The sequence below is a fragment of the Halichoerus grypus genome, chromosome 3 (genome assembly GCF_964656455.1).
Source record: "Halichoerus grypus chromosome 3, mHalGry1.hap1.1, whole genome shotgun sequence".
NCBI classification, from domain to species: Eukaryota; Metazoa; Chordata; class Mammalia; order Carnivora; family Phocidae; genus Halichoerus; species Halichoerus grypus.
This window is the reverse complement of record NC_135714.1, coordinates 152,388,254-152,413,108: the sequence shown is the minus strand read 5'-3', so window position 1 is coordinate 152,413,108 and position 24,855 is coordinate 152,388,254. Positions and strand designations below refer to the sequence as shown.

The 24,855-nt window shown below is 44.7% G+C and overlaps 1 protein-coding gene across 2 annotated transcripts; it reads left to right on the top strand.

Moving 5' to 3' along the window:
• The first annotated feature begins 27 nt into the window (after positions 1 to 27).
• On the top strand, positions 28 to 24,378 carry LOC118535833 (L-threonine 3-dehydrogenase, mitochondrial). Of its 2 annotated transcripts, none has more exons than XM_036092450.2 (9): positions 28 to 174; positions 9,646 to 9,844; positions 11,644 to 11,686; positions 11,912 to 11,982; positions 13,706 to 13,855; positions 13,954 to 14,126; positions 15,181 to 15,271; positions 16,873 to 17,142; positions 17,957 to 24,378. In XM_036092450.2, exons 2-9 carry the CDS (start codon positions 9,661 to 9,663, stop codon positions 18,094 to 18,096), a joined length of 1,122 nt encoding a protein of 373 aa, XP_035948343.1. In that variant the 5' UTR covers positions 28 to 174; positions 9,646 to 9,660; the 3' UTR covers positions 18,097 to 24,378. The 2 variants fall into 2 exon arrangements, with proteins under 2 accessions (XP_035948343.1, XP_077925577.1); XM_078069451.1 differs by lacking the exon at positions 28 to 174 and adding an exon at positions 352 to 662.
• The last annotated feature ends 477 nt before the right edge of the window (positions 24,379 to 24,855 follow it).

Here is a 24,855-nt window from a genome sequence, read left to right as displayed (position 1 = left end):
AAAGGGATTGGTGCGCGGAGGGGCGGGTTCGGGTGCAGAGAGGATAAAGGCGCCGCGCAGTGGGCGCGCGCTCGGGTTTCCACTGGCGGCGCTGGGATTCCGGGCCGTGCTGCTCCAGCTCCAGCTCCCGTTCCCGCGCCGCAGCGCAGCATCTCTGGGCGCCTCAATCGGAAGGTCAGTGCGGAGCCGGCGGGACGTTACCCCGGCTGCTGTCCCCGGGAGCAGATCCCCCTTTCGGAGCGGAGGCCGACGTCGCGGGCCCACCTGACCCCGGCTGGCCCGATCGGTGTGGTCCCGGCGTGAGCGCCGTCTCCAGCGGTCGCCGCAGAGCTGGGAGGCGGGGGGCGCGGGGCCGGGGGCGCTGCTGGGGTCGACAGGGCGCGACACCCGGCCCCTTCCACTTTGCTGGGACACCCTCCGCCAAGGAATAAGGAGAGGCGCGGCCGTTCTCATAAAACCGGTTTATCCGGTCATCTCCCGGGGAGGATGGGACCCCACACCCTTTCCACCGAGAGCCGGCCTGACGCCCGACGTCTTCTTGGGTTCCCTCTCCCGGGCGTCCTCCCGCTCTGCAGAGCCAGACGGCTGAGACCCTCTGTATCTCCAGCTTAGAGCTCTGGAGTTTTTTCTAGACTTTTTCTGTCTTTCCGATCATCACCACGGTAAGTCCGGACTTTACCAGCTCGTTGGTGGAGTCTTTACATTAAGCAGTTTGCTAAGTGCTCTTCATAGATTGCTCTATTCATTGTTCTCAACAATCTAGTGTGGCGGTCCTATCATTGTCCCCTAAGATTGAGGAAACTTGAGGTTTGGCAAAGGAGTGTACGCAGGCTCACGCGGCGAGAGAGTGGCGGTGTCCCGAACCTCCTCGGCTGGTCGGGTGCCCTCGCGGGGAGAGGCGGGGAGGAACCGCGCTGGAAGGGGGTTGGGGGAAGGGGAAGGGGCCCGCAGCGCGACCACCGGGATGCTTCCGGTTTGTCTTCTTGGGTACCTGATCGCATCTCTTGGAGGAGAAGTGTGGGGGTTGTGGAAGGACGGTTTGAGACTCAACGAATCGGATTTCCTATCCCCTCTTGGTGATTTATTCGCCTGACCTTGGGCAGGTCAGTTCACCCTGGAGAGAAGATCCCAGCTTCAGGGGTACGGTGAGGGTTAAGTAAGAGTTCAGGAAAGCAGGCGTTTCATCCGTGCTCTGATTTAGGAGGTGCCTGATTTTTCCTTGGGTCAGTTCTATTAAGAGTACACATTTATTATTATTTAATGGACCGGAAGATTTAAAGGAGAGACTGCCTTGCAAATGTGTTTTATAAGCCTTATTGGTCCTTAAAGCAGACTAAGAGGTGGGAGAACCCGCGGGGGGCGGGGGGTACGGGAATGAAGGTGGGCGTGGTCAGCAGCTCAGTGCCGGAGGGTTTGATGCCAGGAAATCGTCAACTAGGCAAATGGCACCTCTTTTGTGAAATAAGTTTCACAGAGTGCAGGGTAGGAAGCCCCACTTTGAGGTGTAGGGAGTGAAGGTTGGGAGCAACCGACCACTCCTGGAGACCCCTGAGACTGGGAGAAAAGATGAACAAGAACAGGTTTCAGCAGGTTTATAAGGGTGGGGGGAGAACAGGTTGGGGAGTTAAGTGGGACAAGGGCTTGGGATTTTGAATGAGACTGGGGTTTAGTAGGCATCAGCTGAACTGAGACTGGGAGAAAAGATGAACAAGAATAGGTTTCAGCAGGTTTATAAGGGTGGGGGGAGAACAGGTTGGGGAGTTAAGTGGGACAGGGGCTTGGGATTTTGAATGAGACTGGGGTTTAGTAGGCATCAGCTGAACTGTTAGGTCTCTGGAGGCAGTATTGATCTCTATTGGGTGAATTTTCTAGCTCCTCAGCAATATATGTATGTGCAGACCATTCACTGGGGCTGGAGACTTTTTTTAAAAAAATGAATTTTAAATGTTTTATTTTAAATTGTAGTTGCAATCACATAATGTAAAATTTCCATGTTCACCACTTTTAAGTGTACCCTTCAGTAGTGTTTAAGTATGTTCACGTTACTGTGCAATAGATCTGTAGAACTTTTTCATCTTACAAATCTGAAACTATATGTCAATGAATGAAACACTAATATTCCTTCCTTCTTATCCCCCACCTCTTGGCAACTACCTTTCTACTTCCTTTTTCTATGATTTTCGTTACTTTAGATACCTTGTATAATTCATAGGAGTGGAGTCATATGGTGTTTGGCCTTTGGTTACTGGCTTATTTCACTTGGCATAATGTTCCGGAGGCTTATCCATGTTGTAGCCTGTGGTGGGATCTCCTTCAAGGCGGAATAATATACTGTTGTGTGTATATACCACATTTTGTTTAGCCATTTATGTCAGTGGCTGGAAACTTTTACTTTCATGCTTTAGTGCCGGAGATATTGTTTATTTATTGTCTTCGTGACTAAGAATGATTAGAGCCGGAATTTGGGGAGATCACAAGACAGTGAGAACATTAAGGGAAATTGATGTTGCACCCTCAAGGAAAGGCCTGTTTTGTTGGTCTTAAATATTTCAAATTGCAGTTTCTTTTAATATTCCTGAAACAGAATTATCAATCTTCGGAGCAATCACAGTTGAAATAAGTTTTTCCCCTGAGAAACCAAAGTAATTTTTTCTGTGAACAGAGGCATTCTATTTTTTAATTTTATTTATTTTTTTCGTGGTGTAGGCAAACCCTTGATATTTCCTGTTTTCTCCTTCCAGTCTGTCTGTTCCACACCGTGTTTGGTTAGTACTGACATGCATCAGGTACTGCTAGGAATTGCTCATAAGAGCTCACAACCTCATGAGAGAGACAGCCATATTGTCTCCTGGCACCTAAGACCAACGTGTCCAAAACCGAACTCTGTCTTCTCATCTGACCTGCTTCCCCAGGGAGCCCATTCTTACAGCAGCACACATTAGAGACCTCAGTATTCTCCTTGATTCCTTATCTAGCCCCGTCATATCCATACAATGACCAAATCCACTTGAGCTCTGAGTCTTCCTCTCCATCAGCCCCACCCTCTTCATGATGTCACTGCTGTCTCAGAGTTCTGTGGTTCACGCAGAGAGGGTAAATGCCAGGAGATGGGAGAAGTGGTATAATAACCACCCTGGAGGGGCGCCTGGGTGGCTTAGTCGTTAAGCGTCTGCCTTCGGCTCAGGTCATGATCCCAGGGTCCTGGGATCGAGCCCCGCATCGGGCTCCCTGCTCCGCGGGAAGCCTGCTTCTGCCTCTCCCACTCCCCCTGCTTGTATTCCCTCTCTCGCTGTCTCTCTCTCTGTCAAATAAATAAATAAAATCTTAAAAAAAAAAAAAAAATAACCACCCTGGAGAGGCCTAGGTCAGGGAGGCGCTCCATTATTTCTGGAGAAGAGTCTGTTGACCTGTTTCTTTTTCATCCCTTTGCAGTTAAAGTAAACAAGGTGCTTGGGAGAGGAAGTCTGTGGACTATAATCTAATCTTTAAAGAGGGACTGAGAATCTTTGATGATTTCCCTATATATAAATTTAATAACTAGGTTGGCAAAGCAAATTTTACTTTAGAACAGCTCTTCTCAAAGTATGATCTGGGGAATCCTGGGCTTCCCTGAGACATTTTGTAGGGTCCATGAGGTCAAACTATTTTAAAAATAAGACTAAGTTGTCATTTGCCATTTTCATTCTTTCTCTTATAAGTGTACAGTGGCTTTTTCCAGGGTCTCCGTGACTTGGAATGAACTTTTCCTCTGATGGTTAATGAAATGTGTGCTCGTGTATTCTAGCAGCTTGTGTTTCTAGAACCTTCTAAGGGTAAGCTTGGAGTATAAATACGGGTTTTCAGAGATGAATTCAATTCTTAGTACTTCTATTACACACTTACTAGCTATCTTTAGTTATACCTGTTATCATTTCTGTGACTTCATTTCCTTTTATAAGCCATCACTTTGAAATCCCTAAGTTTTCCTTGTGCCTATATGGTAAAACAACAACAACAACAAAAAGTAAGTTATACTTCGTAGTCTTGATTTGAAAACTTTTCTAAATTTTTAAATGATATAAAATTATTCTAAAATGAAAAGATATTTATATATTTTTATATTTAAGGATAGATTTTTGGCTAAACGGGGAAACTAGAAAACTTGATTTTTCTACTCAGAGCTATACCATCCATGTTTATAAATGCTGAAAAAAATGAAATGATCTATTGGAGTTCCCTCAATAATGGAAGGGAGGAATTTACTTCAGAGAAGTGGACAGAACTAAATAAGACCTAAAATGTGACAGATTTCATCAGTTTTACAGTGGCTAGAAATTTACATTATGTGTCTTATGCTGTAGAACCTTTTTGAATAATATTACAGTGCCAGTAGTGTTCTGAGATCAACCATTCAGAGTCCTCTAAAGAAGAATGAATTGAATGACTTAAATGTAGATATGATGAGCTCTTAAAAAGCCAAAAATGATTTGTTACAGCTTTCCAAACTAGGCAATGAAAAAGCTGTTGAAGCATCTAGCAGGATAGGTTATCAAATTGCAGTGGCTGGAGAAACACAGTAAAACCTTGTTTGGATGAAAAAGCATGAAAGAAATCCTAGCACTGTCACTTTCTAATAATAGAGAAAGTTGTCAAATTAAAAATTTAGCTGCAAACATGAAGACTAAGTTAGTATCTTTTTTTTTAAGGTTTCATTTATTTATTTGTCAGCTGAACTGGCCACTTTTTTTTTTCCCATAAAAAATCATTTTTGCTTCAAGGAATGACTGAAAAACTAGGGTTATTCATACTTGGATGATTGGAATACATTTTCTAAAAAATGAACCAAGTGAGTTTGTCATTTCAAGGAAACAACTAATGGCATTGTTGCCAATTAACTTGTCTCTACCACTGTGAGTTTGATAGCTTCTTAGTATTTAGAAACTTTCCGAAGAGATCAGTAGGACCTTTTGATATTCTCTAGTGAGGTGTGTTAACATCTGGAAGCCCTGCATAACTTGCTGAACCAACATTTTCCAAAAGACCAGTGCATGAAATTACAAAATCATCAGGGGTAAAAGATCCATTCAAAGCACTAGATAGACCAGTGGGTTTTAAGGTACAGAATCCAAAAGGTTCATTGATAATGGCTTCAGATTCTACCTTGCAACCAACCTTTAAGAAACTACCATGTGGGATGCCTGGGTGGCTCAGTCAGTTAAGCATCTGCCTTTGGCTCAGGTCATGGTCCCAGGGTCCTGGGATAGAGTCCCGCACTGGGCTCCCTGCTCAGCAGGGAGTCTGCTTCTTTCTACCCGGCCCCTGCTCATGATCTCTCTCTCTCTCAAATAAATAAATAAAATTAAAAAAAAAACAAAAACCCACCACGTGTTGAGTTTTGGATAGTGAAGATGAGTATCCAGAATTACCTGAAAAGACTTTTTTTTTAATTTTTTTTTAAAGATTTTGTTTATTTATTTGACAGCAAGAGAGACAGCGAGAGAGGGAACACAAGCAGGGGGAGTGGGAGAGGGAGAAGCAGGCTTCCCCCTGAGCAGGGAGCCCAGTGCGGGACTCGATCCCAGGACCCTGGGACCATGACCTGAGCCGAAGGCAGACGCTTAACCAACTGAGCCACTCAGGCGCCCCCAAAAAGACTTTTAAAATACTGCTCCCTTTCCCCACTATTTCACTGAGTCTGGATTTTTTCTACATACTTCAATTTAAGTAACAGATTGGGTACAACAGCAGATGTGAGAATCCAGCTGTTTGTACATCTTTGTTGTCTGCCTTAAAGGCAAACAGTAGCACTCTTCTCATTTTTTCTTTTAAAATATAGTTATTTTCAGGGGCGCCTGGGTGGCTCAGTCGTTAAGCGTCTGCCTTCGGCTCAGGTCATGATCCCAGCGTCCTGGGATCGAGCCCCGCATCGGGCTCCCCGCTCCGCGGGAAGCCTGCTTCTCCCTCTGCCACTCCCCCTGCTTGTGTTCCCTCTCTCGCTGTGTCTCTCTCTGTCAAATAAATAAATAAAATCTTTAAAAAAACAAACAAACAAAAAAAAATATAGTTATTTTCATAAAAATATGTTTATTGGCTTTAAATGAATTAATATATTAAGTATTTCTCAGTTTTGCTTTCTAACACAACAAATGTTCGATGTAAACCACATACAAAGAAGCTCTTCGTAGTCCTCAATATTTAAGAATGGGAAGGAGTCCTGGGACCAGAAGACTTGAGAACTGCTGCCTTAAGACCATTCCATTGAACTTGGTGGTAGCAAGGTGATAATCTTGACTTGGAAAAGCTATTTGCTGTAGATGGTTGGCAGTGTTTTTGTTGTTGTTTTTAATGTCCATGCCTTGTTAATGAGAGCAATCCTATGGTGGGGACAGTAGTGCTGCTTGGTGGTGAAGAGCTGTTTCCCTCACTGACCTGGGCGTATAGTGAGAGAGTGAGCATCAAATGTTAGTTATTAATAGTAGTGAAATAAGAAGAACCAACTTAATTAAGAATTGTCCACATTGTTAACCTAAAATGCTTTATATTCAGTTAAGAATGTGAGCCTCGGGGTGCCTGGGTGGCTCAGTCAGTTGAGTGTGAGACCCTTGATTTTGGCTCAGGTCATGATCTCAGGTCGTGGGATCCAGCCCCTCATCCGGCTCTGCTCAGAGTATGGAGCCTGCTTGGGATTCTCTCTCTCCCTCTTCCTCTCCCCCCTCACCACTCTCTTTAAAACAAAACCAAAACAGGGGCGCCTGGGTGGCTCAGTCGTTAAGCGTCTGCCTTCGGCTCAGGTCATGAACCCAGGGTCCTGGGATCGAGCCCCGCATCAGGCTCCCTGCTCCGCGGGAAGCCTGCTTCTCCCTCTCCCACTCCCCCTGCTTGTGTTCCCTCTCTGGCTGTCTCTCTCTGTCAAATAAATAAATAAAATCTTTAAAAAATAAAAAATAAAAAATAAAAAAATAAATAAAACAAAACCAAAACAAGCAATGGGAAATGTAACGATATCTCTCTGGACAGAACCTCACAGAAGCAGTTACGGGACACGATCAACGGAGTGAATGCTGATGGTCACAGCCCAGTTGACGGCCCGGAATTTCTGACAACGATGGCAAGAGAAATGAAAGGCACAGTGAGGAGGAAATTAGAGAGCAGTCCGTGTGTTTGATAAAGATGGCAACAGCTGTATGAGTGCAGGGCTTCACCGTGTGGTGACAAACCTGGGAGAGAAGTGAGCAGATGCTGAGGTTGATACGGACAGGGAAGCAGACATTTATGGTGACGGGCACGGGAACTATGAAGAGTTTGTGCTCACGATGACAGCGACGTGCGGACATCGTACAGAATGTGTTCAAGTTCTTGTACCAAGTTATTTATCTGCCTCTTCCTTGTTTCCCCCCTGCTGTCCAAAAACACGCAAATACGGTGATTAGGACCTCATTCTTCCCTGTTTTCTTCCTTTATCTTATTGTCATTGTCCTGAAACCTTCCTTGAGAAAATCGATCCAGTCACATTGTGCACGTGGCTCCCTCTGGATAAATCTAAGACCTGCACACCTCAGCGTAGATGGAGTTGGTCAAATGAGGGAAGATCTGGGTTGTGCCTTTTTTTTTTTTTTAAGCAGTTTTTGTTAGGAAGCGTCAGCGTGTTGTAGAAGCGAGGAGCCATAACTCTTATGTGGAGTATGGACAGTCAACAATATGTAGTTCAGAGTTGCACTATTGCAAAATGGGTGTATGATCCACATATTCACACATTATTTTTTTTTGTACTGCTGGTTCTTTACTAGAAACATTTTCTTTTATTGTTACTTGCTTTTTAAACTGTGTTTAGCTACTTAAAGAAAATTTGCTTATGGCACAATTGGCCTCAAATCCATTCCAAGTTATGCATGTTTTCCAATAAAAAATTAGAATTTATTCTAGCCCCCCTTTCCCCCCCAAAAGAGTCAGAGTTCTTACCCGGTCTTGGGTGACAATAATGACTGAAAGGATGATTTCCCCAAAGGTCTTCTGAGGGACACTTGGGCCTTTCCTATAATGTGGCCCAGAGTGGGGGCCCCTGGTCCAGTCCTGACCCCCCACAGCAAGCCAGAGATGCTCCAGCAGAAGGCTCTCTTCTGCTTGTTTGGCAAAGTTAGCTGGGATGAAGGGTCCCAAGGGCTTTGAAGGGCTGTGTATTAGTGTTCTCTCCTCAAGGCACTGAGTTGAATGTGGGAGCAGGCTAAGTTCAGATCTTAAAGGGTCTTCAACTGTAGTTTACAAACGTAAGATGGTTAGATCTGGTGAGCTCATTGGAAGGGGGTCGATCACCAGAGTCGGCTCTGAAGGTTCACCTGCCAGCTCTGTTGGAAATCTTTTTTTTTTTTAAGATTTTATTTATTTATTTGACAGAGACACAGAGAGAGAAGGAACACAAGCAGGGGGAATGGGAGAGGGAGAAGCAGGCTTCCCACTGAGCAGGGAGCCCGATGCAGGGCTTGATCCCAGGACCCTGGGATCATGACCTGAGCTGAAGGCAGATGCTTAACGACTGAGCCACCCAGGCACCCCGCTCTGTTGGAAATCTTACTGTGGAAGCCACAGGGCCGTGTGCAGAGTGCAGGAGGCCTGACTTTAGAGCAGGGGAAGCAGCAGAGCTCGCTGTGTGGCTCTGATTTACTCTTGGGACATGCTTGCGGGGGGGCGGGGGGGGCGGGGGCGGGGAGGGTGCAGGTGGGGTGAAAGGCCTGCATGCGCCTCCAGTCACAAGCCTTGTGTGATTGGACCGTCTTGACCTCTTAAGGCCAGAACTGATTTCATGGTCAGTGAGCAATAAAACTGGTGAGGAAGAGGAGGAAGACTAAAATATTTGTGATCTGGGGCGCCTGGGTGGCTCAGTCGTTAAGTGTCTGCCTTTGGCTCAGGTCGTGATCCCAGGGTCCTGGGATCGAGCCCCGCATCGGGCTCCCTGCTCGGCAGGAAGCCTGCTTCTCCCTCTCCCACTCCCCCTGCTTGTGTTCCCTCTCTCACTGTGTCTCTCTCTGTCAAATAAATAAATAAAATCTTTAAAAAAAAAAAAAATGTTTGTGATCTGGAGGGAAAGGAGAAAAGGGCTCTTCCAGATGATCCTTTCGAAAGGAGAGGGCAGTAAAACAAAGTAGTCACAGCTTACCGAATATCACTGAGGGCCTTTTTATCTTAACCATCTGCTTTTCTGGTCTTGTTCATTCTAAGGATAGTGACTGAGTGTTTGCACAAGATTTACAGGGCACTAGGTTATTTAATCTGGGATCTGTGTGTGCCTTCCGATGGTGCGTGGACAGACGGCTAACAGCTGTGAGGATTTGAAGGCTTCGCTAGGATGTACTGACTTGGTGTTTGCAGCTGTATGCATGGTCCCCTCCACTGTGATCATTAGATGCAGTCGATGTCAGCATTGTGAGGTGTCAGTTCTAAATCTCTGCCCGGCTTTTGTCTGCCTGCCAGGTTTGATCCCCTTTTCACAGAGCCCAGCTCACGGTAGGCTCTTGACGGACTTCCTGTTGGCCCACTCAGCAGTCTCCTTAGTTCAGTTTGGGAGTCCAAGCCGCTTTTTGCCCGTGAGCTGACGATCTCAGCGAGCTTGTGTTTGGAGGGGTCGGGAGCATAAAAGGTTGCGTAATGAACTCTGCTCCTTTTTTATGGCAGGGTACTCGCGGGGAAATGCCGGTCGCTAGGCTGCTACGGCAGGTCGCGAGCCAGATGCTGGGGAGCCCAGCCTGTGGCTGCTGGACAGCTGCCCCGCCGCTCCGGTTTCTGGGCACGTCCCCTCGGCAGATTCCAGCAGACGCCAGCTTCCACTCTGCCTCTTTCTCTGGAACAGACCAGCCACGCGTCCTAATTACAGGTTGGGGTTTTTTTTTTTTTTTCTTTTTTCCGCATTTGCAACTTGATTCTTTGTCGTCTTTTTTTTTTTTTTTTTCTGTGCTGTTTCTGGATGGTTTTGGAATGGCTACCATGTCATCAGAAATGACCTTTTCCACGATTGGCTTCCTCCAGAATATGGCAAGCCCGAAATCCTTATTGTGTCACTGTTGCCAGTGCTTTGTTTGCATGTTGTAATTTTTTATTGTCTGAAGGTTGGATATAGGAAAGTGGGGGGCGGTGCAGGAAGCTGCCGAGGAGCTGCAATCACCTGAAGGTGAGGACTCACGGGGAGCGAGCATGCAGGGACTAGGGCAGTGCATCAGGTGCATCTTTTCTTGGCCGAGCTCCTCAACCCAAACTGCACATCATCCATGTCCAGCAGCTGTTGCACGTTTGTGTGTGGGAGACAGAGGAGATACGTTAGGGCCTGCCCGAGGAACCCGTCCCCACCATCTTAGAATGTCGTTGATCTCAGTGTCCCCAGATTGGCCCCCTGTGCTCCTCACCTCCTGTCCACCCAGCCCCTGAGGCCGTACCCTCCTCGCTCCGAGCCTCTCCGGGCACTCCAAGTCCTTCCAGCCAACCCAAGCCCACCTCTGATGTGATGGACACACTTTATTTCCTTCTTCCCACCAGATTGTCTTCCCCTTGGCTTCTTATGTTCCTCGCAGTGTGTGTGTGTGTGTGTGTGTGTGTGTTTCTTTGACTGCCTCCTCGTCTCTGACTGGAAATGGACTTGAGGTGGAGTCACTTCCCCTCTGCACCGTTCCTCCGTGGTTCACCCCACTTACCTGGTAGTGGTTTACTCCCTCCTGCCTCCACCAACAGAGCATCTTCTAGAACCCAGTGGTAGTGTCAGTGGGCCCGGTTCTAGTCCCACGGTAACAAGCGCTTATAGGAAATCCCACTTTCTGGATCTCCTGCCTCATTTACTCCTCCCAGATGAAATTTGCAGTTGCATTCCCCCAGCTGTACTCACGGCCCCCAGCTTACCCACTTCAATCAGTGGCATTTTTTTAAAAAATTATTTATTTATTTATTTGTTAGAGCGAGATCGCACAAGCAGGGGGAGGGGCAGAGGGAGAGGGACAAGCAGACTCCCCGCTGAGCTGGCAGCCCTGGCCTTGATCCCAGGACCCCAGAATCATGACCTGAGCCAAAGGCAGACGCTTAACCGACTGAGCCACCTGGACGTCCCTCTTCTCAGCGGCATTTTTAAGCCTCTAAATTAGGAACCTCTAATCCTCATTTTTAATTTTCTTCATGGCTCCTTGTTGATTCAGTTGTCTGCCTTTTTCTCAGCTGACTTCCTGGTTTGTCCCTCTTTCCCCTCTCGCACCCCAGCCCAGTTCTAATGGGCAATGGGCTTCTGGATAATCCTACCGGAGGCTGATCTCAGACTGTTCTATTTGGCTTTGACTGTTTCGGCACCTGTTGCACTCAAGCTTCAGAGCCCATCAAATAATGAGGGCAGGTCTGAGAGGGAATTCCTGGTCCAAGGAGCTAGGAGGCTCTCCGACTTTCTTGTGATTTTCCTCCTCTTGCACCTTTGCTTCCTGTCAGCCACTGCATGCTAGAAAGAGTTTTGTCTCTGCAGCTAATATTACCTGCCTGATCTCTGTCCTAGCTTAGAAGACGTAACTTAGTTCTATCAGGTCAGACTGGGGCTTTCCCTCATTAGCTAAGATTGCCATATAGTCTTATTCTGCTACTATTTTCTGGGAATAATTGAATCGGTTAGATTTGGATTAAAGTTCCACTTTTTTCTTCTTCATCTAGGGGGTCTTGGCCAGCTTGGAGTGGGGCTTGCTAACCTTTTGAGGTAAGAGCCCCAAAAGCTGAAATTGAAAATCTGAGTTGTTCAGTATGTGTAGCTTATCTTTGGCAACATGTAATCATTTTATTTTGCTCTTAATATCATAGACTTGTAGCAGTTCCATGGGTCATCATCTCCCACACTGGTCCTTTGCCCTATTTAAAAGAGCATTTTCATTGGACCAGTTATATCCTAGAGGTACCAACTCACGTCTTTTGATTTTCCCTTCAGGAAACGATTTGGGAAGGACAATGTGATTTTGTCTGACATAAGGAAGCCCCCTGATCACATCTTCCACAGTGGTAAGAGATCAAGATGCCTTGCTTTTATCTTTGAGTTTCAAAATGCAGTTAGAGAGGCGGCTCATGGGGTCAGTGTGTGCAACAGCTCATAACCAGGCTTATGATGAAAAGAAAGGCATTATTGAGGCCCGGCTGTGTGATTTTTAAAAATGTCCTGTTTTGGGATGCCGGGTTTCAGCTCAGGTCACGATCTCAGGGTTGTAAGATCGAGCCCCAGGTCCGGCTCTGTCCTGGGCGTGGAGCCCACTTGGGATTCTCTCTCTCCCTCTCCTTCTACACCCCCTCCCCCACTCACTCTCTCTTAAAAAAAAAACCTATTTTGGTCCCTCGTAGTTCTGTGAAATGTCTACAGTAATGCTGCTGCTTGTTCAAGAGTTACAAGAACAGGAGAACTCTCTGAACTTGAAGTAAAGTTTGGGAATGATATCTTTGGATGTTATTTGGGATAGGATTTTTGGAATAAAAACTTTGATTCCTGCCTTTTGAGTTTTTAGTTAACTTCTTCTCTCAGAGGGAAAAGAAAAATCAAGTCCTGTAATGAGGAAAAGGAACTTTAAAAATTTGAAGAAATTAATCCTCCTATTTCAACATAGACTTGCTCTTTAAAAAAATAAAAGAGGAAGATTTATTTATTTTAGTGAGAGGGAGAGAGAGAGAATCCCAACAGAGTCAGACTGCGTGCTAAGCGCAGAGCCCGACACGGGGCTCAGTCTCATGACCCTGAGATCATGACCTGAGGTGAAATCAAGAGTCAGATGCTTAACCAACGGGGCCATCCTGGCACCCCAACATAGACTTGCTCTTAAACTGCTGTGCACACACACAAACACTTCAAACTCCCCAAGTTTTCCCCTACCTTAGAAACATGTTTATAACATCTCCTGGTCCATCCTGGTTCCATGTCAGCCTTTGGCTTACCGGTACTTTGCTGTAAGTGGGGGAAGATGCCCCTGCACCAAACTGACTCTCCCTAGGTCATGCTTGTGGTTCTTCTATACCAAGCTGTATGTTCTTTTAAAAATCCACCTCTGGGGCGCCTGGGTAGCTTAGTCTGTTGAGCGTCTGCCTTCGGGTCAGGTCATGATCCCAGGGTCCTGGGATCAAGTCCCGCATCGGGCTCCCTGCTCAGCGGGAGCCTGCTTCTCCCTCTCCCACTCCCTGTTGCTCCCCCTGCTTTGCTCACTTGCGCTCTCTCTTATCTCTCTCTGTCTGACAAATAAATAAATAAAATCTTTAAAAAAAAAATCCACCTCTATATCCTTTTTAAAATACCTAACTTTTCAGCAGAGTGAAATCACCGTGTGCGTGTAGGGGTGGTATTAACAGCGCTAACTCTGGAGCCAGCTGCCTGGTTGTGACCCCCGTTCTCCCACTTACTCTCTGACCCTGGCTAGTTCTTACTTCTCTGTGCCTCAGATTCCTTCCTGGTAAAATGTATCTCCCTCAAAGTCTGTATGAGAGCTAAATACACAGAAAGCCCTTAGGACGGCGCCTGGCAAGTGTAAGTCCTTTATAAGCGCTAGCTATTATTACCTAGGGGGTGGTTGGGGTTTGTTCATAAGCAAAATGCTGCATAGGGTCCAAATGGTTTCGTCACCAAGTTGATCCTAATGGAATTCACGAGTCAACAGAGGTGGGGGAGAAGGTCCGCTTAGCTTTTTAAACCCCAAACTTGCAAAAAAAACAAACTTGCACTTCTATGGTTTTGCTGTGTTCCTCATAGGCCCGTTTATTTATTCCGACATTCTGGATTACAAAAATCTTCGGGAGATCGTGGTAAACAACCGCATCACCTGGTTGTTTCATTATAGCGCTTTGCTCAGTGCGGTTGGAGAAGCAAACGTATCCTTGGCCAGAGCCGTAAATATCACCGGTAAGTTTCTGGGTCTTGCCCAAAATGGTTGATTTGCCAGTTTTTCCAGTTCTTCGGTTGGAGATTTTTCAGACAGTGGTCATGTCCTTTCATTTCAGGATTGCATAACGTCCTGGATGTCGCAGCAGAGCACAACTTGCGATTGTTTGTGCCTAGCACAATCGGAGCTTTTGGACCTACTTCTCCCCGGAATCCAACTCCCGATTTCTGTGTTCAGAGGCCCAGGACGATCTACGGGGTGTCCAAGGTCCACGCCGAGCTCATGGGAGAAGTAAGCCTTGCTTGGCAAGATGACTCAGTGTTGCCTTTTCTATTCTTTCTGCCTCGTACACTTGCTGATTCATCCTTGGAGGGGACATTTCCCTCCACCCCCACCCCCACCCCCAGCACAGCCCCCAGAAGTGCTCCCAGGCTGATTGTGTTTGCTAAGTGGCAGGTACGGATAGCTCCAGAAGAACTCTTTAGCCCTTGGCCTTGTGATAACATGCAACCCTTCCCAGAGGCCCCTCGATGGCATCCTCTTCATTTGCTGCCTGTCTTACGGGTCTGCTCCATTCTGTCAGCTTCCGCTATTGGCAGTAATGGGAGGTGATTTTCAAACTTTGTGTTTATGGAGAACATCAAATGACTTTGGTTCTATTTTTTTAAATACTCTTTGTCTTTAAAACTCTATGCTAAGGGGAGCCTGGGTGGCTCAGTCGGTTAAGCGTCTGCTTTCGGCTCGGGTCATGATCCCAGGGTCCTGGGATCGAGTCCCACATCGGGCTCTCTGCTCAGCAGAGAGTCGGCTTCTCCCTCTGCCCCTCCCCCTGCTCATGCTCTCTCTCCCTCTCATTTTCTCTCTCTGTCGCAAATAAATAAAATAAAATATCTTTTTAAAAAAAATGAAAAAAACAACTCTCCAGCACATGTGAGTTGGCGTCAGCTCCTTTAGCTGACCTATCAGGCATTGCCCTCCTCCTGTGCCATCCTCCCCGGGCTCTGTGCAATGCCACACCGCAGGAACACGCTCCTGGAGGACTGCACGGGGTCTTCCAAAGAAAGGCTGGAAACCAGCACAGACTGATTTATTATTGACCGTGTTGGTATGTCACCAAAGTGATTTTTTGAAGATGAAAACTTAAGGGCTATTTATTAAAGAAAAGTGAGTGGCTCTTAGAAATTCTACAGTCTCGTTTCCTTTAGGAATATTTTAATAGAACTGCATGGAAAGATATTCCGCTCCGCCTTCCCCCCACCCCACCCCCCAAAAAAGAGCTGTTCTTTGCATTGCTCTGTCTGGTTTAAAGGATGTGTTTTAAAGTCATTTTTCCTCTTTCTCGTAGTATTATCATTACCGGTACGGGTTAGATTTCCGGTGCTTGAGATATCCTGGAATCATTTCGGCGGACTCCCAGCCTGGAGGAGGAACAACTGGTAAGTGCCGTTCTCTTTCTCTGCCCTATGGAAGACGGGCTTGCTCAGTGCCCTGAAAAGTGGCGAGGGACCGGCAGTCTTTTCAGCTGTGTACTGACCCGAGTTTCGGCACCCCCTCTGGCAAGTGCATCTGAGAAGCTCATGGAATCCCATTGACTTGAACTTGTGAAGGGTAGCTCATGCTGGTGTTGCAAATCCAGGTCGGGACTGGCCATCCCCAGTGCTGGAATCAGACAGAGAATATTCAAGAACAGATTTGTCATCCGCAATGTAGGAAGACACCAAATAGGAAATAGCCTCTTTCTTTGAATCCAGCCTTTGTTTCTTAATGCAGAGAGCTCTGTGAAAATGGACTGTATGTATGCATTGCATATTTTTAAGGGAGCATGAGTGGTAGTGGTGGTGGTGGTATTATTATTATTATTATTATTATTATTAATTTGGACTCAAACATGCATTATATTCAATAACTCCCATACTAGAAATCCTTCCCATATGAGGGGTCCTGAGATACAATATAAAAGCTAAGCCTTGGGCGCCTGGGTGGCTCAGTTGGTTAAGCGACTGCCTTCGGCTCAGGTCATGATCCTGGAGTCCCTGGATCGAGTCCCGCATCGGGCTCCCTGCTCGGCAGGGAGTCTGCTTCTCCCTCTGACCCCCCCCCCCCATGTACTTGCTCTCTCTCATTCTCTCTCTCTCAAATAAATAAATAAAATCTGTAAAAAAAAAAAAAAAAAGCTAAGCCTTGACAAAATCTGAGGGATTTTAAATTTTTTTAATTTTATTTATTTACTTATTATTTATTAGAGAGAGAGAGAGCACAGCAGGGGGAGCGGCAGGCAGAGGGAGAAGCAGGCTCCGCTGAGCAAGGAGCCCGATGCAGGGCTCGATCCCAGGACCCTGAGATCATGACCTGAGCCTAAGGCAGACACGCTTAACTGACTGAGCCACCCAAGCACCCCCAAATCTGAGGGATTTTATAGGAGATTCTTATTGGGTTACTTTTTAAAAAGCTTTTTGCCTTAATACAATGCCTCTCCAAGTATGCACTGGGAATCCCTCAGGATCCTTGGTTTTTTTCAAGGGGTCCAAGAGGTCAAAACTCTTTCCATCTCAGGATTAAGATATTAGTTGCCTTCTTTTCACTCTCCTTATGAATGCACTGTGGAGTTTTCCAGAGGCCGTGTGATGTGCGGCAGTGCAGCGGGCTGAACACGCCAACACACAGGAGACCCCAGCTGTCTGCTACCGAGCCAGGCAGCCGAGAGATGGTCAAAACGTAAAACACGCCGTTCTTCTCACTAAATGTTCCTTTGTTTGGAAAATACGTTCTTCATATACAATATCATACACATGACTGTGTGATGGGTTTATTATGATCATTTTAAGATGTAGTAGTATTTTTTTAAATGCTCTGTTAATTTCTGGTATAGTAGATATTGATGTAACCCGCACTCTTAAGACCTCCTTGAGGGTCCTCGGTGGTGTTGAGGAGCATAAAGAGGTTTGGAGCCTAAGGCGTTTGAGAACCACTACCCTAACACAAGAGGCTCATTCATCGTTTTGTTATAAGACGACCCACAGACAGGATTCTCTTTCAGACTATGCGGTCCAGATCTTCCACGATGCCCTGAAGAATGGCAAATTTGAGTGCAACCTGAAACCCAGCACGAGGCTCCCAATGATGTATATTGATGACTGCCTCAGGGCCACTCTGGAAGTCATGGAGGCCCCGGCAGAGTCCCTCTCCATGAGGACCTACAACATCAATGCCATGAGCTTCACCCCTGAGGACCTGGCCCAGGAGGTTCTCAAGCACGTACCAGAATTCCAGATCACGTACAACGTGGATTCTGTTCGACAGGCCATAGGTGGGTATATCATTGCAAACCCCCCTCAAAACCCAAGTGAAGCTCCAGTCTGTACTGTGAGTTCCATGAGGACAAAAAGCATGGCGGATAAGGAAGGTCCGGACACATTCTGGAGAAAGAGTTGTTGAGCCAACAGATGCTGCAGTTTGGGGCACTGATATCTAAAGGGGGTAGAGGGACGCCTGGGTGGCTCAGTTGTTAGACGTCTGCCTTGGGCTCAGGTCATGATCCCAGGGTCCTGGGATCGAGCCCCACGTCGGGCTCCCTGCTCCACGAAGGCCTGCTTCTCCCTCTCCCACTCCCCCTGCTTGTGTTCCCTCTTTCGCTGTGTCTCTGTCAAGTAAATAAATAAAATCTTAAAAAAAAAAAAAAAAGGTAAACAAATGCTTTAAAAAAAATAAAGGGGGTGGAATCGTTCTATTCCAAATAAATAGCTTGTCAGCATTTCGCCATTTTATCATTGAAACATAAAACCAGCCAACAGCATAAGAAAACGTCCCTGGGTTTTCTGATGCCACTGTGGCCTTGAGCACTGTCGGAGTAGAAGAGTCCTGCCCTACAACTCCGTGGGATATTTTAATAGTGCGTCACAATTCCCAGGGCCTGACCATGGATGTGTAATAGAATCTTCTAATCTAGGAGGGTGGCTACGTGTGCACATAATGGCCACTCCGGTCTGCTCAGAGGAGGAATTTCAGAGAGTGAATTTCTTTTGTGGTATCTTGGATGATAGACCTTTATATAAAATGTGCTGGACCTTTTTGCAAATCTAGAGCCTGAGTAACTTACGCTTCTATTCCATGTCTTTTCCTAGCGGATAGTTGGCCGATGAACTTTGATGACAGCAATGCTCGGAAGGACTGGGGTTGGAAACACGACTTTGATCTTCCAGAGTTGGTGACGACGATGTTGAACTTCCATGGTTCTGATACTAGAGTTGCCCAGGCTAACTGAGGGCATCAGAAGGGAGAGCTCACGTGTCCTGGACCACTGTCAAGGGAAAACCGTAACGACCCTGAGGAACCTAAATTATCTGGAATGGAAGGATGAATTGGATGAGATGCTGGCAGCTCATATTGAACTGCCAGGTTGGAGAATCATGTTGGCTTTTGCATTTTCAAGATGCTGTAGGTTTGGTGGTAGGTTCTAAACCTTTGCTGTTTGCCTAAACTTGCCCAAACACACATATCACAGAATGAAGACTTCAGTCAGAATAGTTGCCATTTCCTTAATTCAGATGAATTGACCATTTTGGGGAAGGTGGACGTATGTGATGTTTGTCATGAATTAAATTTAATTTAAATATCACTCCTAAGACTCCATTATTCTCTTGACTAGAGACCAAAGATTACATTTTAAAGACTATCAAAGATTATCTCCTAATTTAAACACTATCCCATCAGGAAATAAATGTTTGCTATATAATCCCATGTTCATAATGTTCAAGAAATCTTAACACTCCCTCAAAAATTATCACTTCTAATTTACTTTTCTGTAAAAAGATGTATCTGTAGGAAATGAAGAATATCAAAGATGATATAACTAGTAATGGGGAGCACCTCTTATTTTGATTAACTTCCTGAGTATTGATTATCAGGACTGTAATTCTCTTCCCTGGCCATGTCAGTCTCCCAGAGGAACTTACGTAAATGTCCAGGCGTCTGGGCTCCTCCCTTTCAGGTTGACTCAACAAATGGGGATGAGAATCTCCAAGTGCCACCTGGTTATTCTGTTCCTGCTATGGCCCACAGGACCAGGTCCACACAGTTTTCTAAAGAGAACTTTTTTTGTGACAGCCTTTTTTAATATACTCTTAGATTGAGCTTTCAGGAGAGCTGCTCTAAACCCTTCTGAGGCAATTCCTATATAAATATATACGGATTTACTTTCTTCCAGCCACCTCCGGATACCTGTGAAATCACCAGAGAGTAGAACTGCTCACGGGCATATTGGATAAAGTTGTCATGGACTAAAAGGCATTTCTATTATGTGTTTAATGACAGGGTTCTGTATTTGGAATTTTTAACTGCAGGGTAGAAACGTGAACTGTTTTGGAGGCATAACTGGATTTAAAATCTATTTAACTTTTGGGGCACCTGGGTGGCTCAGTCAGTTAAGAGTCCAAGTCTTAATTTCAGGATTGTCGTAAGTTCAAACCCCACATCGGGCTCCATGCTGGGCGTGGTGCCTAAGTTAAAAAAAATAATATTTAACTTTCAACTGGAGAACTTCTAAATTATTGAATGATTTAATAGTTTATTGTTTTTTTTCCTACTTAATGAAGCTTACATTTGTGTATAGTATTTTCTAAAACCAAACAGTAATGAGATTTTTGGGGTTTTTTTTTTTTTCAACTTTACTGAGATTTATTTCACATACTGAGATTTATTTCACATACTGAGATTTATTTCACATACTGTTCACTCAGTTTTGTTTGTTTTAGGTTTTTTTTTTTTCCAGTTTTATTGAGAAATCATTGATGTACATTACTGTAAAAGTTCAAGGTGTATTGCATGATGGTTTGGTTGTGAAATGATTGGCATAGTAGGTTTAGCTAATATCCCTTATTTCCTAGAGATACAATAAAAAGAAAAGAAAGAAAAAAAGAATAAAGGAAAAAAAATGTTCTCTTTGTGATGAGAGCTCTTAGGATTTACTCTCCTAACAGCTGTCCTGTAGATCATCCAGCAGTGGTAACTAGTCATCATGCTGGACATCACATCCCCAGTACTTACGTATCTTATCACTGGAAGTTTGTACCTTTTGACCACTTTCCTCCAGTTCTTCCTTTCCCCATCCTCCACCTCTGGTAACCACAATTCTGACTGATTTCTTTTCTATGAGGTTGGGCTTTCTATTTTTTTTTTTTCCCCCACATGTAAGTGAAATCATACAGTATTTGTCTCTCTCGGTCTGACTTATTTCACTTAGCATAATGCCTTCAAGGTCCATCCATGTTGTTGCAAATGGTAGGATTCCACATCTTTTCATGGCTTAGTAATATTCCATTGTGAATATATACCATAACTTTATTCGTTTGTCCATTAGTGGACACTTAGATTGTTTCCATGTCTTGCCTCTTACAAATAATGCTGCTATGAACACGGGGGTGCAAATGTCTTTTCAGGTTAGTGTTTTTGGTTTTCTTGAATACATTCCCAGAAGTGGAATTGCCGGATTTGCCGGATTATAGGGTAGTTGTATTTTTAATTTCGTGAGGATCCTCCATACTGTTTTCCACAGTGGCTGTACCAGTTTACTATCTCGCCAACAGTGCACGAGGGCTCCGTGCCCTCCACACCCTTGCCAGCATTTATTCTCTCTTGTCTTTTTTATAAAGATGCATCTATTTATTTTAGAGCGAGAGACAGTGCACAAGCTGGTGGGGGGGGTGCAGAGGGGAAGCGGACTCCCCGCTGAGCATGGAGCCCAATGCGGGGCTCCATCTCACAGCCCTGAGATCATGACCTGAGCTGAAACCAAGAGTCAGTTGCTTAAGCGACTGAGCCACCCATGCGCCCCCTCTCTTGTCTTTTTGATGATGGCCATTCTAACAGGTGTGAGGTAATACTTCATTGTGGTTTTAATTTGCATTTCCCTAATGATTAGTGATTGAACATCTTCTCTAGTATGTGTTGGCCATCTATAGGTCTTCTTTGGAGAGATGTTTGCTTAGGTCTTCTGCCCATTTTTGATTTGGGTTATTTAGTTTTTTGCTATTGAGTTGTATGAGTTCCTTGTATATTTTAGACATTAAGCCCTTATCAGATGTGTGGTTTGCAAATATTTTTTCCCAGCCAGTAGGTTGTCTTTTCACTTTGTTGATGGTTTCTTTTGCTGTGCAGAAGCTTTTAGTTTGATGTTTTTTATCTTGTTGCTTGAGCTTGAGGTATCATATCAAAAAAAAAAAAATCGTTATCAAGATACAAGTCAAGGCTCTTCAGTTGGGAGGAGCCATGAGCAATCCTCAGACTTGGCCCTGAACTAATCCCCCTGCCTGTGTGTAGCATAGGAACTCTCCCTGCCCGGCACTGACTTTGCTCTGAGGGCAATGAGCTCTGCCCACCTGCCTCTCACGTCAAGCGCTGCCGTGGCCACACAGCTTCCAGAAGTTGTGGCCAGCCCTTCTGGTCAGATGGGACTGCAAGACACTCTCCATAGTGGGTGGGGCTGTGATTCAACTCCTTGCCCGGGTCTGGGCAAGCTAGGCTCTAAGGCTGGCAAAATTTCTTGTTTGAGGCTCTAGATCAGGCAGATCTACACCCTGGCAAGGTCCTTAGAGAGCATCCCCAACTTGGGTCTGCAGGCGAGTAGTGCCGCTGCTTGAGATTACTACTTGGGTAGTACCGGTACACACTCGGTCTGCCGAGATCTGCCGAGATCCGTGTGGTGTGCCCGGGTGTTTCCCCTCCAGTGTTCTGTCACAAACAGATTCCCAGTGGCTGAGCCCTGCAGATTCCCCTGCAATCCCTGTGGTGCAGGATCAGAGCAGAGGTTCCTGCAACGTGTCCCACAGTGGTCGTCACCCTTGGGTTCTCTTCCTGCTGCAAGAATTGGAGGCTCAGGAGAGGCCTCTCTGCATGGTGCTGCACTGGCCTGGGGGAGCGACAGTGCATGCAACGTGTCGCTGTTCCTCTTACTTCAAACTGCAGCGTGTCTTGGTCTCTGCTGCGTAGGGTAGAGGGGAGGTGTGCTTCAGCCTCACCCCTGTGTTCTAGGGTTCTCTCCATGACGTCTTGTTCTAGAATCGTTGTTAGTCATTCTAATGAGGGAGAGCAAAGTCAGGAAGAACCTACGTTGGCATCTTGGTGATGTCATCCATTTAAGTTTCTAGTTCAGTGATTTTTTTTTTTTCAGTATGTTCGCAGAGTTGTGCACCGTCACTGTAATTGTAGGCCGTTTCAACATCCCGCAAAGAGATGGTCTATTAGCCCTCTCCACCTTGGGCAAAAACTAATTTACTCTCTTAATTTAGCATAAAATTTTTAAAGTTCATGTCATAGCATGTATCACTACATTCCTTTCATCGCTAATATACCACATTTTGTTTCCATCAGTTGGGAGACATTTAGCTTGTTTGCAATTTTAATTATGAATCGTGTTGTTTTTGGAGCTCATTTATTGTTCACAGTTTGAAAAATAATTCTTAAGCTCTCTTCATTTATTCCCCATTATCTTAAAGGAACAGAAATTAATTCTTTCCATGAGAAAGGAAAAAACAGCTGACCTGACTAGCCCTCTGGCCCTTAGACCTTAGTCTGCCAGTGTTTCGACCTGATTCCTTGGATGACCTCATCACTGGGACCCTTTGGAGGGATTTATTCAAGAAAATGCCTTCCTTAATAAATCTTTCTAAAGCTATACACCCACATCCAGGAGAAACCTGAAAGAAGTGTAGAAGAACAATGAATACTTCAAAATATATGAATTCTTATTCACTGGCATTTTTGCACTCCAATTAAGACTAAAATTAGAGTTGCCCTTTCTGTTTACACACTCAATATCTGGGGCACATCTTGGGGTCCCAGGAGATGACTCAATGTCGTGCTATAAAAAGCTTTCCTTTCTGTTGGGAGAAGAGGTTTTTTTTTTTTATGGTTAATTTGGAAATGATCTGAATAGCTGCTTAGAAGACAAAAGTGGGGGTTTAACTATAAAAATAGGTTTTGATTTTAAATGAGAAAAGGAAGACTATAAAGGTTGACTTTGCTCGGATGTCTTACATCTTCCACAGACTACTGATGTGGCTGCCATTGGGAAAATTGTTCAGAATCGAGAAACTGGCTCTGGGCAAATGAATATTATTGCACTGTTCTGGACATTTCCTGTAGAAGGGATTGGATGCTAATAGTATTTTTTAACTCATGTAGGCCAGGTTTGCCGATTTGTTATTGTATTTTATGGCGAGGGCATGAGTCATCAAAAAGCCTTTTAAATCTTTTCACTTAAAAATATTAAGGATTCAGGGGAGCCTGGGTGTCTCAGTTGGTTAAGGGTCTGCCTTTGGCTCGAGTCATGATCTCAGGGTCCTGGGATCGAATCCTGTGTCCGGCTCCCTACTCAGTAGGGAGTCAGCTTCTCCCTCTCCTTCTGCCCGTCCCCGATGCTTGTGCTCTCTTTCTCTTCTCTCAAATGAATGAATAAAATCTTTTAAAAATAAAATTAAGAATTCAGGGGCGCCTGGGTGGCTCAGCTGGTTAAGCGTCTGCCTTTGGCTCAGGTCATGTTCCCAGGGTCCTGGGATGGAGTCCCACATCGGGCTCCCTGCTCGGTGGGAAGCCAGCTTCTCCCTCTCCCCCTGCTGCTCCCCCCGACTCATGCTCTCTCTCACTGTCTCTCCCTCTCTCCAATAAATAAATAAAATCTTTAAAAATCAATAAAATCAATAATTTAAACAAGATAGGAAAATAAGTTGTCTTCTCTTCTAAACCCAATCAGTAAGTGATGTTAACAGTATAATGCATATCTATGTTTTCCCCCATGCTTATATGGTACAGTGTCAGATGGTCAAACATTTTTTTCTCTTTTCAGCTGTAAAAGTAGTGCTAAGACAACATTGCCAAAAGTTTTGGAAAAGAATCACTTGCAGTTTTTGCCACCTAATATACTAGCTGTTTTTTAACATTTCCATCCACTCTTCATACGCGTTACAAGTATTGAATATAGTTTTAATATTTACCATTTAAAAATAGCTGCATAATAATTCATTGAATAGAATATTATAATTATGTAATGATTCCACATTTTAATTGCTTTTCTTAGAACCCTGAAAATACCAAAAAAAAAAAAAAAAGAAAGAAGAAAGAAACCTGAAAATACAGTTACTAGGCCAAAGTATATAAACCACTTTATTTGCCTCTTAATTTTATGTAGTCAAATTGCTATTGAGAAAGAGTTGAATTAACTTATGAAATTAGTTAGAAATTCTGCTCTACCATCAACATCACTTCTCTTGGTACATATTATTTACCAAGATATGGTTTGCATTTCTTTAAACGTTTTATTTTTTAAAAGGTTTGGGGAATATAAACAATTTTTTGCTGGAGAATCTTATCCTAATTGAAAGATTTGAACTAATGTGATAAAAATACTAGATCTTGGTAGAAGAAAAATTTGCCCTATGTTGAGACATGTGTAATATATTCTCTATTGATATATTTGTTTGAAGTCCTTAAGGAAAAAAGATTTAAGGAATTAATTAACAAGAGACAATTAAAAATTTTTATTTTGACCAGTTCTTTATTTAAATGTAATTCTCATGTGACTTCAGGAATCTAAAATATATAGATTATTGAGAAAATTTATTTATTTATTTATTTATTTTAAGATTTTATTTATTTATTTGAGAGAGAGAATGAGAGATAGAGAGCACGAGAGGGAAGAGGGTCAGAGGGAGAAGCAGACCCCCCGCTGAGCAGGGAGCCCGATGTGGGACTCGATCCCGGGACTCCAGGATCATGACCCGAGCCGAAGGCAGTCGCTTAACCAACTGAGCCACCCAGGCGCCCGATTATTGAGAAAATTTAAAGATAATTTCTAGTGTGCAAGAATTGACCAGAGTAAGCCCCTCTCCCCCAAGGATTGTGCTTTCCCAATTTTTTCACACTCAAGGCACTGAGAAAATACATCATTAAAAGCGTAATTTTAAGATGTCATAGAACATGCCATTTTTTGTAACACACCATTTTTATGTTCCATTAAGAAAGGAAAAGC